Source organism: Lissotriton vulgaris, chromosome 12, assembly GCF_964263255.1.
Source record: "Lissotriton vulgaris chromosome 12, aLisVul1.2, whole genome shotgun sequence".
NCBI lineage: Eukaryota > Metazoa > Chordata > Amphibia > Caudata > Salamandridae > Lissotriton > Lissotriton vulgaris.
Window position 1 is genome coordinate 100403005 of NC_141700.1, and position 13033 is coordinate 100416037.

The 13033-nt window shown below is 50.9% G+C and overlaps 1 protein-coding gene across 1 annotated transcript in view; it reads left to right on the forward strand.

Annotated features, from left to right (window-relative positions):
• The window catches only part of DCST1 (DC-STAMP domain containing 1), a 128888-nt gene extending 128477 nt beyond the window's left edge, over positions 1–411 (forward strand). Inside the window, exon 18 of the mRNA XM_086945516.1 lies at positions 157–411. Coding sequence (XP_086801642.1) covers positions 157–411 — 255 coding nt within the window. The remainder of the gene's footprint in view (positions 1–156) is intronic.
• Positions 412–13033: the final 12622 nt, after the last annotated feature.

Below are 13033 nucleotides of genomic sequence, written 5' to 3' on the forward strand. Positions count from 1 at the left end.
CTGAAAGTCTGGCATGGATGCAGCTCTCTGGGACCTATGATTGACATTCCAGTGGAAAGAAGTCCTATATCTGGTATGTCTGCTTGAGATGTTTAACAGATAAGCTAATAGCAATACTAATTTCTGATTGATTTCCCCTTTATCTTCATGGTGTAGAAAACTGGTTCTGCTGGCCCTCTTCACCGCTTCTTCGCTCGCATTCAGTGCTTCAAAAGTGAACGCTGCATCGTGTGTAGGGCCAAGAAGAACAAAAACTCTGTGGTGTGCCCGAACACGGAATGTGAGACTGTTTACTGCCTGCTATGCTGGACGGATATGGGTAAGGTGTGCTATGCCTGCCTGCCCCAAACAGAGGATGACTTCCTTTCTGGCGAGAGCGACTTTGAGGAACAATTCCAGTACGACGGATAATGATCTTCAAAGGTCTTCTAAAGAAATAAGGGTCTTGGAACTGGGAAGACAGATTCTGCACCAGCACAACAGAACCTATTCCCCTCATACCCTTCCCTGCTGATCATTCAGTAAAACTGTGTATAGGTAACATCTCGAAATAAATATTGTTTTTGGTTCTTAGGTGCCATGCTCTGTTCTGAGATATCCCTCAGAAGGTCCCAAAAGGTGGACGTGTGGATTTACGGATCTTCCACTGTGTGCCTTGTGTAGTAATTTTGCGCGTGGTCCAGTCTTTATGTCTGTCCGTCTCCCTGAGGATTTTATGAGCCATAGTCGCATTAGGCCTAAAGAAAAGTTTGGACATTTGCAAACAGTCATGAATGAGCGTCTGAATGAATGAAAGGCTAAAAAAGGTTCAATCCTGACATGACCAAGTCCGTTCCAGCAAATGTATCCTCTGAGAGCCCCAGTCTGTAACAAACTCTCACTTTCCATGTTTGCAGGCTTTACCTTTCCCGCACCTACATTTTGAAATCAAAACTAAAGTATTCAGTCTTTGATGACAGCTGGACTATCCTGACCTCTTTTATGATTTTTTGGTTGACGTCGTGTTTTATTCTCCAGTAGACTCAACATCTTTGGGCCACTGGTGGTGTCCCAGCTATTTTAAATGCTTCACTAGCACAGCACCAGAGGTCTTGCCTAAGGCAAAGCATCCAGCTTTTCATGTACCAATCCAAGCATCCAGCTTTTCATGTACCAATCCATCTGGGATTTGTAAATAAAAAGAAAAAATGCGCTATAATTTTCGCTTTTTAGTTTTCAAGCGCCAGCTGTGTCATAGCACTATTTTGTTTGGTCCAAGCTTCCCATGAATGCCATCCAGACCACTTTCTGAAAATGAACTTGTCCTCGAGGAGAAAGAACTATACCAACCACGCCCATTGTCTAAGCGTTATACACTTGCATACTGCTGGTCTGAAATTTACAGAAGTTATTACAACCTGAGGGAAAATATATCTGTGATATTCAGTGGTGGTTTTCCAAGGTTTGGAACACATAGAGTATCATCCCTATCCAGAGGGTTTGGGGACAGGTTCTCATAGGTCAGTACCCGTGTTGGAAGTGGAGGTTCCTGTCGCTTACCTCTGCCACCAAATGCTGGAAGCTTGCGTCCCCGACCCCTGGCTTCAACGTTAGGCTAAGTAAGGACACTGTCTGAGATAGCCCTGCTCACCCCCTTAGTAGCTTGGAACGAGCAGCCAGGCTTATCTCCATGGCACGAGTGTTCAGTATGTGCAACCATGCTCACAGTAACCCCATGATGTCATCACAAATAGACTCCACACGAGTATTGATAAAATGAATATAATCTTATATAAGCAATTATACGATACAACCACACGATACAAAATCAACATATAAGAATAGGTAGTATTCTTTCTGATGGGTGGGTAGGTTCTAATCCCAATCACCGCTTCTAACCAATAGTTAAGCTCACTTCTAACCGCTTCCCAAAAGGTTAGGCAAGTCGTATTGCTAGAATCACACACATTGCAAAAGGAAACAATATTGCAACACGTAATAATATTCTCTTATACTGTGCAACAGAGAAACAATGCCATACATAGCGCCACAGTCATGTACTTTGCAATTGAAGGAATAATGCAATGCGTATCACCACCAGCATGCCCTGTACTAAGAAGAAACAAAGCAATGCGTCACGCTACAATCCTGTAAGGTGCAATGGAGAAATAATACACTGTGCCACGTTATACTCCGATACTGTGCAACGAAGAAATAATGCAATGCGCCACGTAACAATCAGGTAATATGCAAGGGAGAAATAACGCAGTGCGTAACGCATCAAGCATAAAGTTCGCCAGGCACAAATGAGGTCAGGCGTCATGACAGTTCGATAGTTTGTTAGCACCAATAATGCAAAGTGTAATACGACAGTTTTACGTGCTCCGTTAATAGTGCCCCTGTTATGGATCAAATGAAGACACAAAAAGTACTGCTTTCCACTCCGGCCCCAGTACTGCCCCGTCTTGGGTCAGCACGTGCTGGGATACGAGCCGAAGCAACGGCTGGCGCAGCTGACTGAAGCTGGAGGCCGAGAGAGAGTCCCTCCTAGCCCGCACCCCACCCCAGGTGTTGATCCACGTTACCTGGGGGGGGGATCATAATCTCCTCCCCGACGTCAGTGACTTGGACCTTGATCCAGAACTCCGTCACGGGCTGCGGGGGACTCGGGCTTGTGCCTCAGTTCTTCTGTGGCTGCCGGTCCGGGTTGCTGCTGATTGACTCCGAGGGCCGCAATGACTTGGCCCTCACTCCGGCGGTGTGAGGCCACACCAAGGCCCACCCTCAGCACTGTGGAGACTTTACATCACTTAGGTGCACACCCTAACCAGGCACTCCTCACCAGCACCTCAGGCTGCACTTTGATACGCACACCGCACGTTCGAGACTCGCCTCTGCTCTGGTGCTCACGACGATCCGGTGCTCTTCACCAACGTTTCGCTTGCACCTCAACCAGCACCCTGCGCGTTCGAGCCTCTCCTCTTCTCCTGGTGCACACGATGTCCAGGCGCTCATCACCAATGCCCTGACTGCACCATGACACGCACACTGCGCTTCCGAGTCTCGCTTCTTCCTTTGGTGCACGAGGCCTAGCGCTCTTCACCAACCCCCGGGCTGCACCACGACATGCACCCTTGCGCGTCCGAGCTTTGCCTCGTCTCCTCGTGCACACCATAACAAGACACTCCTCACCAACGCCTTGGCCTGCACCACGACACACAATCTGAACGTCTGAGACTTAGCTTACTCCTGCGTGCCCTTGATCACAAGGCACAACTTCTGAGGGTCTCAAGCGGCACAAAGCACGCGCACCCCGTGTTGCTTGGGTCTTCTCCGGAGACCTTTATGATCCTCTATTTCCAAACAGGGAGCCAGCTCACCTCGGGCCATTGGGGTTACAAGACACAGCACAAAGCACAGTCTTCTTCAAGCAGGGGGACCCAGCGCCTCCAAGCACAGTCTCAACAGCCACTTCCTTAGTTAGAACAGCAAACTGCAGACCAGCCCCAGATCACGAAGCAAGGATTGGTCTATCCACAGCAGTCTCTTCAGTTGTTCCTCCTTTAGCAGAGGTTCCTCTTGACCACAGAATGGGTCCAAGCCTTTTCAGTCTCAATTCATATCTGTTTCATTCCAATGTTCAGGGGTTTTAGCTCTCATAGTTATACCCCTTAATGTCTTTGAAATTTGGATGTGCTCAGGGGTCCCTGACCCCTCCCTACATCAGTTCTGGGTGTCTCGTTCCTAGTGTCACCTCTCTCCCTTTGATACGGGGGTCTGGATCCTTAATCACTCAGCAGGAGATGGGTCAATTGGTTTATAGCACCAGCACAGACCTTTTCACCTACCGGGCTTCTCCTCCCCCTACTCTCCAGATGCAGGGCAGCCTGGTACCATCTCAACCCCTCCCTGGGTGAAGACCTCTCCCAGCTCCTCTCACTTTACAGTTCCAGACAGAAAATCCACATTTCAGCGACACACAGAAATGCTCAGAGCACAGAACTCAGCCACTTTCTAAAAGAGTGGTTTATAAACACACATTGACAAAACCACCTTCACAGAAAGATGCATTATGACACCGAGTCCATACATACTAAGCCTCACCTCTCCATTATAAACTGACAGGAAACTAGGCTAACAAACACTCTTTCCAAATGAGGTCGCACACTGCTCGTCCCATCAGCGTCTGACCCCGGAGCATGATGGTTGATGTAGTCGGTATCAGCGGGTGCGCTTCTACCCGAGTCTTGAGTCTTCAAGGTGTTCACTGGTGTGCTTGCCATCCCTGGACACGTGTTTCGAGGTCATTACCTCTCATCAGCAGGGAATAGGCGGGTGCAGGGGGTTGCTGCTTGGGCTGCCGTAAATGTTCATTGGTCCAGATACCTCTTGTGGCGCGCAGGTACGTTGTCTCGAGGTCGTCACCTCCACCGGCTCAAGGGAGCCTGTATAAATAGTCTTTCCAAATGAGGTCGCACACTGCTCGTCCCATCAGCGTGTGACCCCGGAGCATGATGGTCGATGTAGTCGGTATCAGCGGGTGCGCTTCTACCTGAGTCTTGAGTCTTCAAGGTGTTCACTGGTGTGCTTGCCATCTCTAGACACGTGTTTCAAGGTCATTACCTCTCATCAGCAGGGATTAGGCGGGTGCAAGGGGTTGCTGCTTGGGCTGCCGTAAATGTTCATAGGTCCAGATACCGCTTGTGGCTCGCAGGTGCGTTGTCTCGAGGTCGTCACCTCCACCGGCTCAAGGGAGCCTGTATAAATAGTCTTTCCAAATGAGGTCGCACACGGCTCGTCCCATCAGCGTGTGACCCCGGAGCATGATGGTCGATGTAGTCGGTATCAGCTGGTGCGCTTCTACCCGAGTCTTGAGTCTTCAATGTGTTCACTGGTGTGCTTGCCATCCCTGGACACGTGTTTCGAGGTCATTACCTCTCATCAGCAGGAATTAGGTGGGTGCAAGGAGTTGCTGCTTGGGCTGCCATAAATGTTCATAGGTCCAGATACCTCTTGTGGCGCGCAGGTGTGTTGTCTCGAGGTCGTCACCTCCACCGGCTCAAGGGAGCATGTATAAATAGTCTTTCCAAATGAGGTCGCACACTGCTCGTCCCATCAGCGTGTGACCCCAGAGCATGATGGTCGATGTAGTCGGTATCAGCAGGTGCGCTTCTACCTGAGTCTTGAGTCTTCAAGGTGTTCACTGGTGTGCTTGCCATCCCTGGACACGTGTTTCAAGGTCATTACCTCTCATCAGCAGGGATTAGGCAGGTGCAAGAGGTTGCTGCTTGGGCTGCCATAAATGTTCATAGGTCCAGATACCTCTTGTGGCTCGCAGGTGCGTTGTCTCGAGGTCGTCACCTCCACCGGCTCAAGGGAGCCTGTATAAATAGTCTTTCCAAATGAGGCGCACACTGCTCGTCCCATCAGCGTGTGACCCCGGAGCATGATGGTTGATGTAGTCGGTATCAGCGGGTGCGCTTCTACCTGAGTCTTGAGTCTTCAAGGTGTTCACTGGTGTGCTTGCCATCCCTGGACACGTGTTTCGAGGTCATTACCTCTCATCAGCAGGGATTAGGGGGGTGCGTGGGGTTGCTGCTTGGGCTGCCGTAAATGTTCATAGGTCCAGATACCTCTTGTGGCGCGCAGGTGCGTTGTCTTGAGGTCGTCACTTCCACCGGCTCAAGGGAGCCTGTAAAAATAGTCTTTCCAAATGAGGTCGCACACTGCTTGTCCCATCAGCGTGTGACCCCGGAGCATGATGGTCGATGTAGTCGGTATCAGCGGGTGCGCTTCTACCCGAGTCTTGAGTCTTCAAGGTGTTCACTGGTGTGCTTGCCATCCCTGGACATGTGTTTCGAGGTCATTACCTCTCATCAGCAGGGATTAGGCGGGTGCAGGGGGTTGCTGCTTGGGCTGCCGTAAATGTTCATAGGTCCAGATACCTCTTGTGGCTCGCAGGTGCGTTGTCTCGAGGTCGTCACCTCCACCGGCTCAAGGGAGCCTGTATAAATAATCTTTCCAAATGAGGTCACACACTGCTCGTCCCATCAGCGTGTGACCCCGGAGCATGATGGTCGATGTAGTCGGTATCAGCGGGTGCGCTTCTACCCGAGCCTTGAGTCTTCAAGGTGTTCACTGGTGTGCTTGCCATCCCAGGACACGTGTTTCGAGGTCATTACCTCTCATCAGCAGGGATTAGGCGGGTGCAAGGGGTTGCTGCTTGGGCTGCCGTAAATGTTCATAGGTCCAGATACCTCTTGTGGCGCGCAGGTGCGTTGTCTCGAGGACGTCACCTCCACCGGCTCAAGGGAGCCTGTATAAATATCCCTACTTTCTTCAGCAATTGGAATACTAAAGAAAGCGTTCTTCAGATCAATAACAGAAAACCAAGCAGCTGAGGCAGGGATCATAGTAAGTAAAGCAGTAATGTCCGGGACAACAGGAAACTGTGTGTGACGGGGCATGCCGTACGGACAGTGAACATTGTGCTTGGTGGGATTACACTCCCCTGTTACCTACTACCTTTACCCACAGGACCCCGGATGGTCAGAGGAGCAGGAATCCTATTGGACCAACCTGACTGAGGACGGCGGCCCCTTTAACACTGCAACATGGAATGACGGCGCTCTGCCCATCAGGCACCCGGAAGGAACTTCAAAGGCGAGCTCAGCCGAGGGGAAGACGGACAGCGTTCCCCAGGAGGACGGAGAATTGAGAGAGGAGAACGCAGGAGAAACGCAAGAGGGAGGAAGAAGACGCGACAACGGAAATCCCGGACCAGAGACGAAACCAGGAGGCCAACGATACCACGACTCGCCCCGCCACGCACCCATGGGAGGGGCGTGGCTACAACAGGTACAGGGCCGTGTAGCGGGTTGGGTGGCTCAACGGGTCCAACCTACAGATTGAGTGTGTAGTCCCCAGTAAAACTCCATTCCTTGCACCCTTCCTGCACAAGCACTACCTTCCACTGAGAGAACGGAGTTCGCACCCGCACTGGTTTCCCTCACTCCCGGCCCTCCGTCTTGTAGTTCAGTATTGCTGTCTGACGAGGTCTCTCTTTCCTTTGTTTCATATCCCGGAGTCGGAGACGAGGAGAGCCGAAGACAGCCGAAGACAGCCCTGTGTATCCAGTGCTGCAAACTGGATACCTCGAGGAAACCCCCTTTTGACTCAGCAGTGTTTGCTCGTGAAAGAATAATGAGTCGGCAAAGGCGCAGTTATATCAAACTAAAACCCTCTTTAAGATCCTTGATAAGAGACTCTGTATCTTCCTTGTCTTCTCCCCCCTGGGAGCCCGTAGAGTCCCCCGATCAGAGCAAAGCAGACCCCCCCCTGGGACACGTGGTGTCAGAAGTGGGATTATCAACATCCCCCATCTGTAGTGACAAGATGGACACCCTCATTGAGCATATAATAAAAGGGCAACAGAAACTCGAGTGGGCCGTGGAGCGGCAGCTCGCCGCAGCCCAAGCAGATAGGGACTTGTTCGAATCTTCCCTGTCGGCCCAACTAGAAGGACTGAGGAATGCTATGCCTCCCCTCCCCCTTACAATGGGAGAAGCACGAGTACACTCTTCCCACCCCTCAGGCATTGCCTTACAAAAATACATCCCGGGGGAAGACCCAGATGCGTTCTGAAAGGGCCGCCAGAGCGCTGGGATGGCCCGAGGACAAGTGGCCATTTTTTCTCGCCCCCCTCCTGACCAGAGAGGCCCAGTCGGCATATCAAGCCGCGAACGCCCTGGGAAACACCCCCTATGCCGTGGTGAAGGAGGTGATATTGGATCATCTAGGCTTAGACCCAGAAGCCTATAGAGTGATGTTTCGGAAGGAAAGGGGCCTGCCAGGCGAGAACCCAAAGACTCTCTTCTTTCGTTTGCGTATGGCCGCCAACAAATGGCTAAAACCAGAGACGTGTACCAAGGAGGAAATCCTTAATAAGATATACTTAGAACAGTTCATGGACGCCCTGCCGTATGCCGCACAACGATGGCTTCGCCAACACGTAGGTTTGGACGTGGAACACGCTATCGAGATGGCTGCACAGGACGCCAGGGCCCAACCACGACTAAGTACTACGGAACCCGAAAAATCCGGCAAATCGCTCCCACCCCTAAAGCTAGACAGGAAACCAAGACCGTCATTTGAAACCCCGAAAACGAAAGCCTCCGGGATGATGTCACCCATGTTTAAAGGACCCCAATGCTATGAATGTGGGGAGTGGGGCCATATTGCCAGTATGTGCCCCCGGAAGCGGCCCCCTGAAGAGCCAATGGAGGTCGGATATCTCCCAAAGACTGTGATGTATTCGGCCGAGCTGGGCACTGCTTTTCATGTGAGTATGAGAATGAATGGTTTTAGGGTGAGAGCTCTCCTCGACTCGGGGTGTAAACAATCGGTAGTACAGGTACACTTTGTCTTACCAGAACAGTATATATGGGAGGCCCAGGTGAATATCAGATGTGTTCACGGTGATGTGAAGCCATACCCAGTGGCTTCCATCCCTGTAGAGATACCGAATAGGGACAAGCAGACTGTTAGGGTAGGAGTGGTGGATTCCTTGCCAGAGGACATGATTCTGGGCACAGATAATCCCGAATTCCTGTCACTCTTTAGGGAGACCCTTACCCCGAGTCCCTCAGAAACAGGGCATTCCTCTCCAGCCTTTCTAAGCCCCGAACCCTGGGAGATCGATAGGAGGTTCAGGTTCGCGCAGACAGAGGACAGAACCCTATATAATGCCTGGGACAGTGCGCACCAAAACCAAGGGAACCCCTCCCCGACATACCCTCGATTCCTGATCAAGAATGACCTGATCTATAGACAGGCCCTGGAGAACAGCGCTTGTCAGTTGTTGGTAACCTCCTCATTTCGAGAGCAAGTGTTATTTTTCGCGCATACCCACCTCACTGCAGGTCATGCCGGAAAAGAAAAGACAACGGAGAGTATCATACGACACTTCTATTGGCCAGGAATATACAGGGACGTGCAGGATTATTGCGCCAAGTGTGAGGTGTGTCAAAGGAAGAACACCCATCGACCCAGTGCAGCGCCTCTACAACCCATGCCTATCATCGGAGTTTCTTTCGAACGTGTCGGCATGGATCTCATCGGACCCTTACCACAATCTACTAAGGGGAATATATACGCACTCGTAATAGTAGATTACGCCACCCGGTTCGTGGAGGCATTCCCCTTGAGAACCAGTACCACTACTACAATTGCTGCGAAGTGTGTTGAACTGTTTTCACGGGTAGGGTTCCCTAAAAAAGTCCTGACGGACCAGGGCACCCTCTTTACCTCTAAACTGATGCGAGAAGTATGTAAATCCCTAGGGATAAAACACCTGAAAACCTCAGTATATCATCCACAAACTGATGGCCTCATGGAGCGTTATAACCAGTCCCTGAAGTCGACCCTGAAAAAGATTTTATCCTCAGAAGGCACAAACTGGGACCGCCTAATACCGCTGGCCCTCTGTGTGTTACGAGCACAGAAACAAAGTAGCCTGGGGTGTTCTTCATTCGAGTTATTATATGGCCGACTCCCGAGGTCCCTTCTTGAGATGACCAAAGACTTGTGGGAATCGGAAGAGCTACAGGAACAGAAATCCATGCTAGAATACACCACCCAACTTAGGTCCAGACTAGGCAAACTACGGAATCTGGCTCACTCCTGTCTGGAACAACACCAACACCGGTACAAAAGGAACTACGACAAAGGCAAAAAGCTGCGAAGCATTGCCGTAGGGATATGGGCACTGGTGTTGCTTCCCTCCTTAAGCAGCAAAGCTAAAAACGAATGGCAGGGGCCCTTTCAGGTCATCGAAACTATTGGACAGACCACATACAGACTATGGCTGTCGCCTAGCAAAACCCAGACGTATCGCATTAATCTTTTGAAGGAGTGGCTGGGTCCCCTACCCCAGGACTCACAATGGATTGAGGCTTCCAAAGCGACCACCTCCACGGTGGATCAGTTAGTGGTGAACCCGGAGCTACCAGCCTCCTTGAGGGCCGAGCTGCAGGGGATTCTTATGTCCTATACAGACGTCTTTTCAGACCTTCCTGGGAGAACCACCATGATCGAACATTGCATCGAAACCGCCCCTGAGAAAACAGTAAAGCAACGGCCTTACCGAATCCCCGCGGCTCGACGAGCGGCTGTACAGAAAGAAGTACGCAAGATGCTCCAATTGGGGGTGATACGACCGTCCACTAGTCATTGGTCATCATCCATAGTCATGATTCCTAAATCGGATGGGTCCAAGCGTTTTTGCATGGATTTTAGAGCTCTTAACGCCATATCAAATTTCAACACCTACCCGATCCCAAGAGTGGACGAGTTAAGCAAAAAAATTGGGGATGCCCAGTACATCACCACCATCGACCTCACGAAGGGGTATTGGCAGGTGCCTCTTCGCGAGGAGGATCGTATTGCCGACAATGGCCTATATGAATTCACCGTCCTCCCCTTTGGCCTTCCTGGCGCCCCGGCTACTTTCCAGCGCCTCATGAACGCAGTATTACAGCCCTATACCGCTTTCAGCTCAGCCTACTTAGATGACATAGTCATCTACAGTAAGGATTGGACAGAAAATCTTCAACACCTGGGAACCATACTAACTGCACTTAGGCATGCAGGGCTACACATTAACTCAAAAGAATCACGGGTAGCCTTCACCAGCGTCAAATATCTAGGGTATGTCTTGGGGGAAGGATCCATTGCTCTGCAAAACGAGAAAGCTATAGCAAACGTCCCTTTTCCCTCAAATAAAAGAGAACTGAGAGCTTTCTTAGGCCTCATCGGCTACTACCGCCGATTCATTGACAGGTTCGCGGAGAAGGCTGCCCCCTTGACAGATCTCCTGGGCAAGGAGAAAAAGAACCGAGAGATAACGAACCCCTCCCCAGAGGCCCTTTCTGCCTTCCACCAGTTAAAGAAATGCATGACTTCAGCCCCGGTGCTGATGTCCCCGGACTTTGAGAAACCCTTTTCTCTAGCTACTGATGCTTCTGGGGTAGGCATTGGGGCAGTCTTATCCCAAATAGGGGCATACGGGCCGGAGCACCCAGTGTTATACATTAGCAGAAAACTCTTTCCCCAGGAGTGCAGATACTCCACCATCGAGAGGGAGGGTCTAGCGATTAAGTAGGCTGTCTAGAAGTTGCAATATTACTTAGAAGGGAAACCATTCATCCTCCATACAGATCACGCCCCATTGAAATGGATGCATCAGAACAGCAGCAAGAACGCTAGGGTGTTGCGCTGGATCCTTTCCTTGCAGCCATACTCCTTTACGGTTCAGCATCGCAAAGGCAAAGAGAATGGTAACGCGGATTTCTTGTCCCGAATGCCTCCTCTCCCCGAACGGGAGAACCCAGGGGGGGAGGTATGTGACGGGGCATGCCGTACGGACAATGAACATTGTGCTTGGTGGGACTACACTCCCCTGTTACCTACTACCTTTACCCCACAGGACCCCGGATGGTCAGAGGAGCAGGAATCCTATTGGACCAACCTGACTGAGGACGGCGGCCCCTTTAATACTGCAACATGGAATGACGGCGCTCCGCCCATCAGGCACCCGGAAGGAACTTCAAAGGCGAGCTCAGCCGAGGGGCAGACGGACAACGTTCCCCAGGAGGACGGAGAATCGAGAGAGGAGAATGCGGGAGAAACGCAATAGGGAGAAAGAAGACGCGACAACGGAAATCCCGGACCAGAGACGAAGCCAGGAGGCCAATGATACCACGACTCGCCCCGCCACGCACCCACGGGCGGGGCGTGGCAACAACAGGTACGGGGCCGTGTAGCGGGTTGGGTGGCTCAACGGGTCCAACCTACAGATTGAGTGTGTAGTCCCCAGTAAAACTCCATTCCTTGCACCCTTCCTGCACGAGCACTACCTTCCACTGAGAGAACGGAGTTCGCACCCGCACTGGTTTCTCTCACTCCCGGCCCTCCGTCTTGTAGTTCAGTATTGCTGTCTGACAAGGTCTCTCTTTCCTTTGTTTCATATCCCGGAGTCGGAGACGAGGAGAGCTGAAGACAGCCCTGTGTATCCAGTGCTGCAAACTGGATACCTCGAGGAAACCCCCTTTTGACTCGGCAGCGTTTGCTCGTGAAAGAATAACGAGTCGGCAAAGACGCAGTTATATCAAAATAAAACCCTCTTTAAGATCCTTGATAAGAGACTCTGTATCTTCCTTGTCTTCTCCCCCCTGGGAGCCCGTAGAGTCCCCCGATCAGAGCATAGCCGACCCCCCCCCCCCCCGGGACACTGTGGCACAACAATTTTGTTGACCTCTCGAAGGTCGATCACAAACCGGTACACAGGTGGCTGGGAAGAGTCAGTACGCTTAAGAACAGGCAGAACAGGACTGTTACACACATTACCTCTCGTTTCTTCAATCACATCTTTCTCAATCAAATCATAGATAATCGCCAAAAGAGCTCTCTCACCATCACTAGAGATCTTGTATTGCGGAATACGAGGTAGCCTAGCATTCGACTTGAGGGTAACAACATAGGGTGGAAACTGCAAAAGGCCAACATCATTTGGACCTGTAGCCCAAAGAGTATCAGGGAGCGAAAGCAATTCCTGTGGAAGCCAATCTGTAGACAAGTACAATCGAGAGATCACTCTCTTACCCAACGTAAGATGTACTCCCGAAGGAGAACAATGTAATGTTGCATACAATCTTTTCAACAAATCCAAACCCAACAAATTCTCACCACAACCTGTTGTTAGAATAAGGGGTGCTTTCAATTCACAAGGACCAATAGAAAGAAGCAAAGGACAAGAGTCCGGATTACGAACTGGGGCACCAGAAAATCCTACCGAGACATTTGTCAAGGCAGACAAAGGTGCGCCAGGGAGTTTAGAGTGCATGATAGAACTCTTAGCCGCACCAGTATCCAAAAGAAAAGGTTCTGCCACACCTGATGTAATTACTTCAACATAAGGTCCACTCTGGTTTACTGGAACTGACACTACTCCCTCTCTTTGTCCATGGCTGTCCTAGCTATCATTAAAACCAGCACT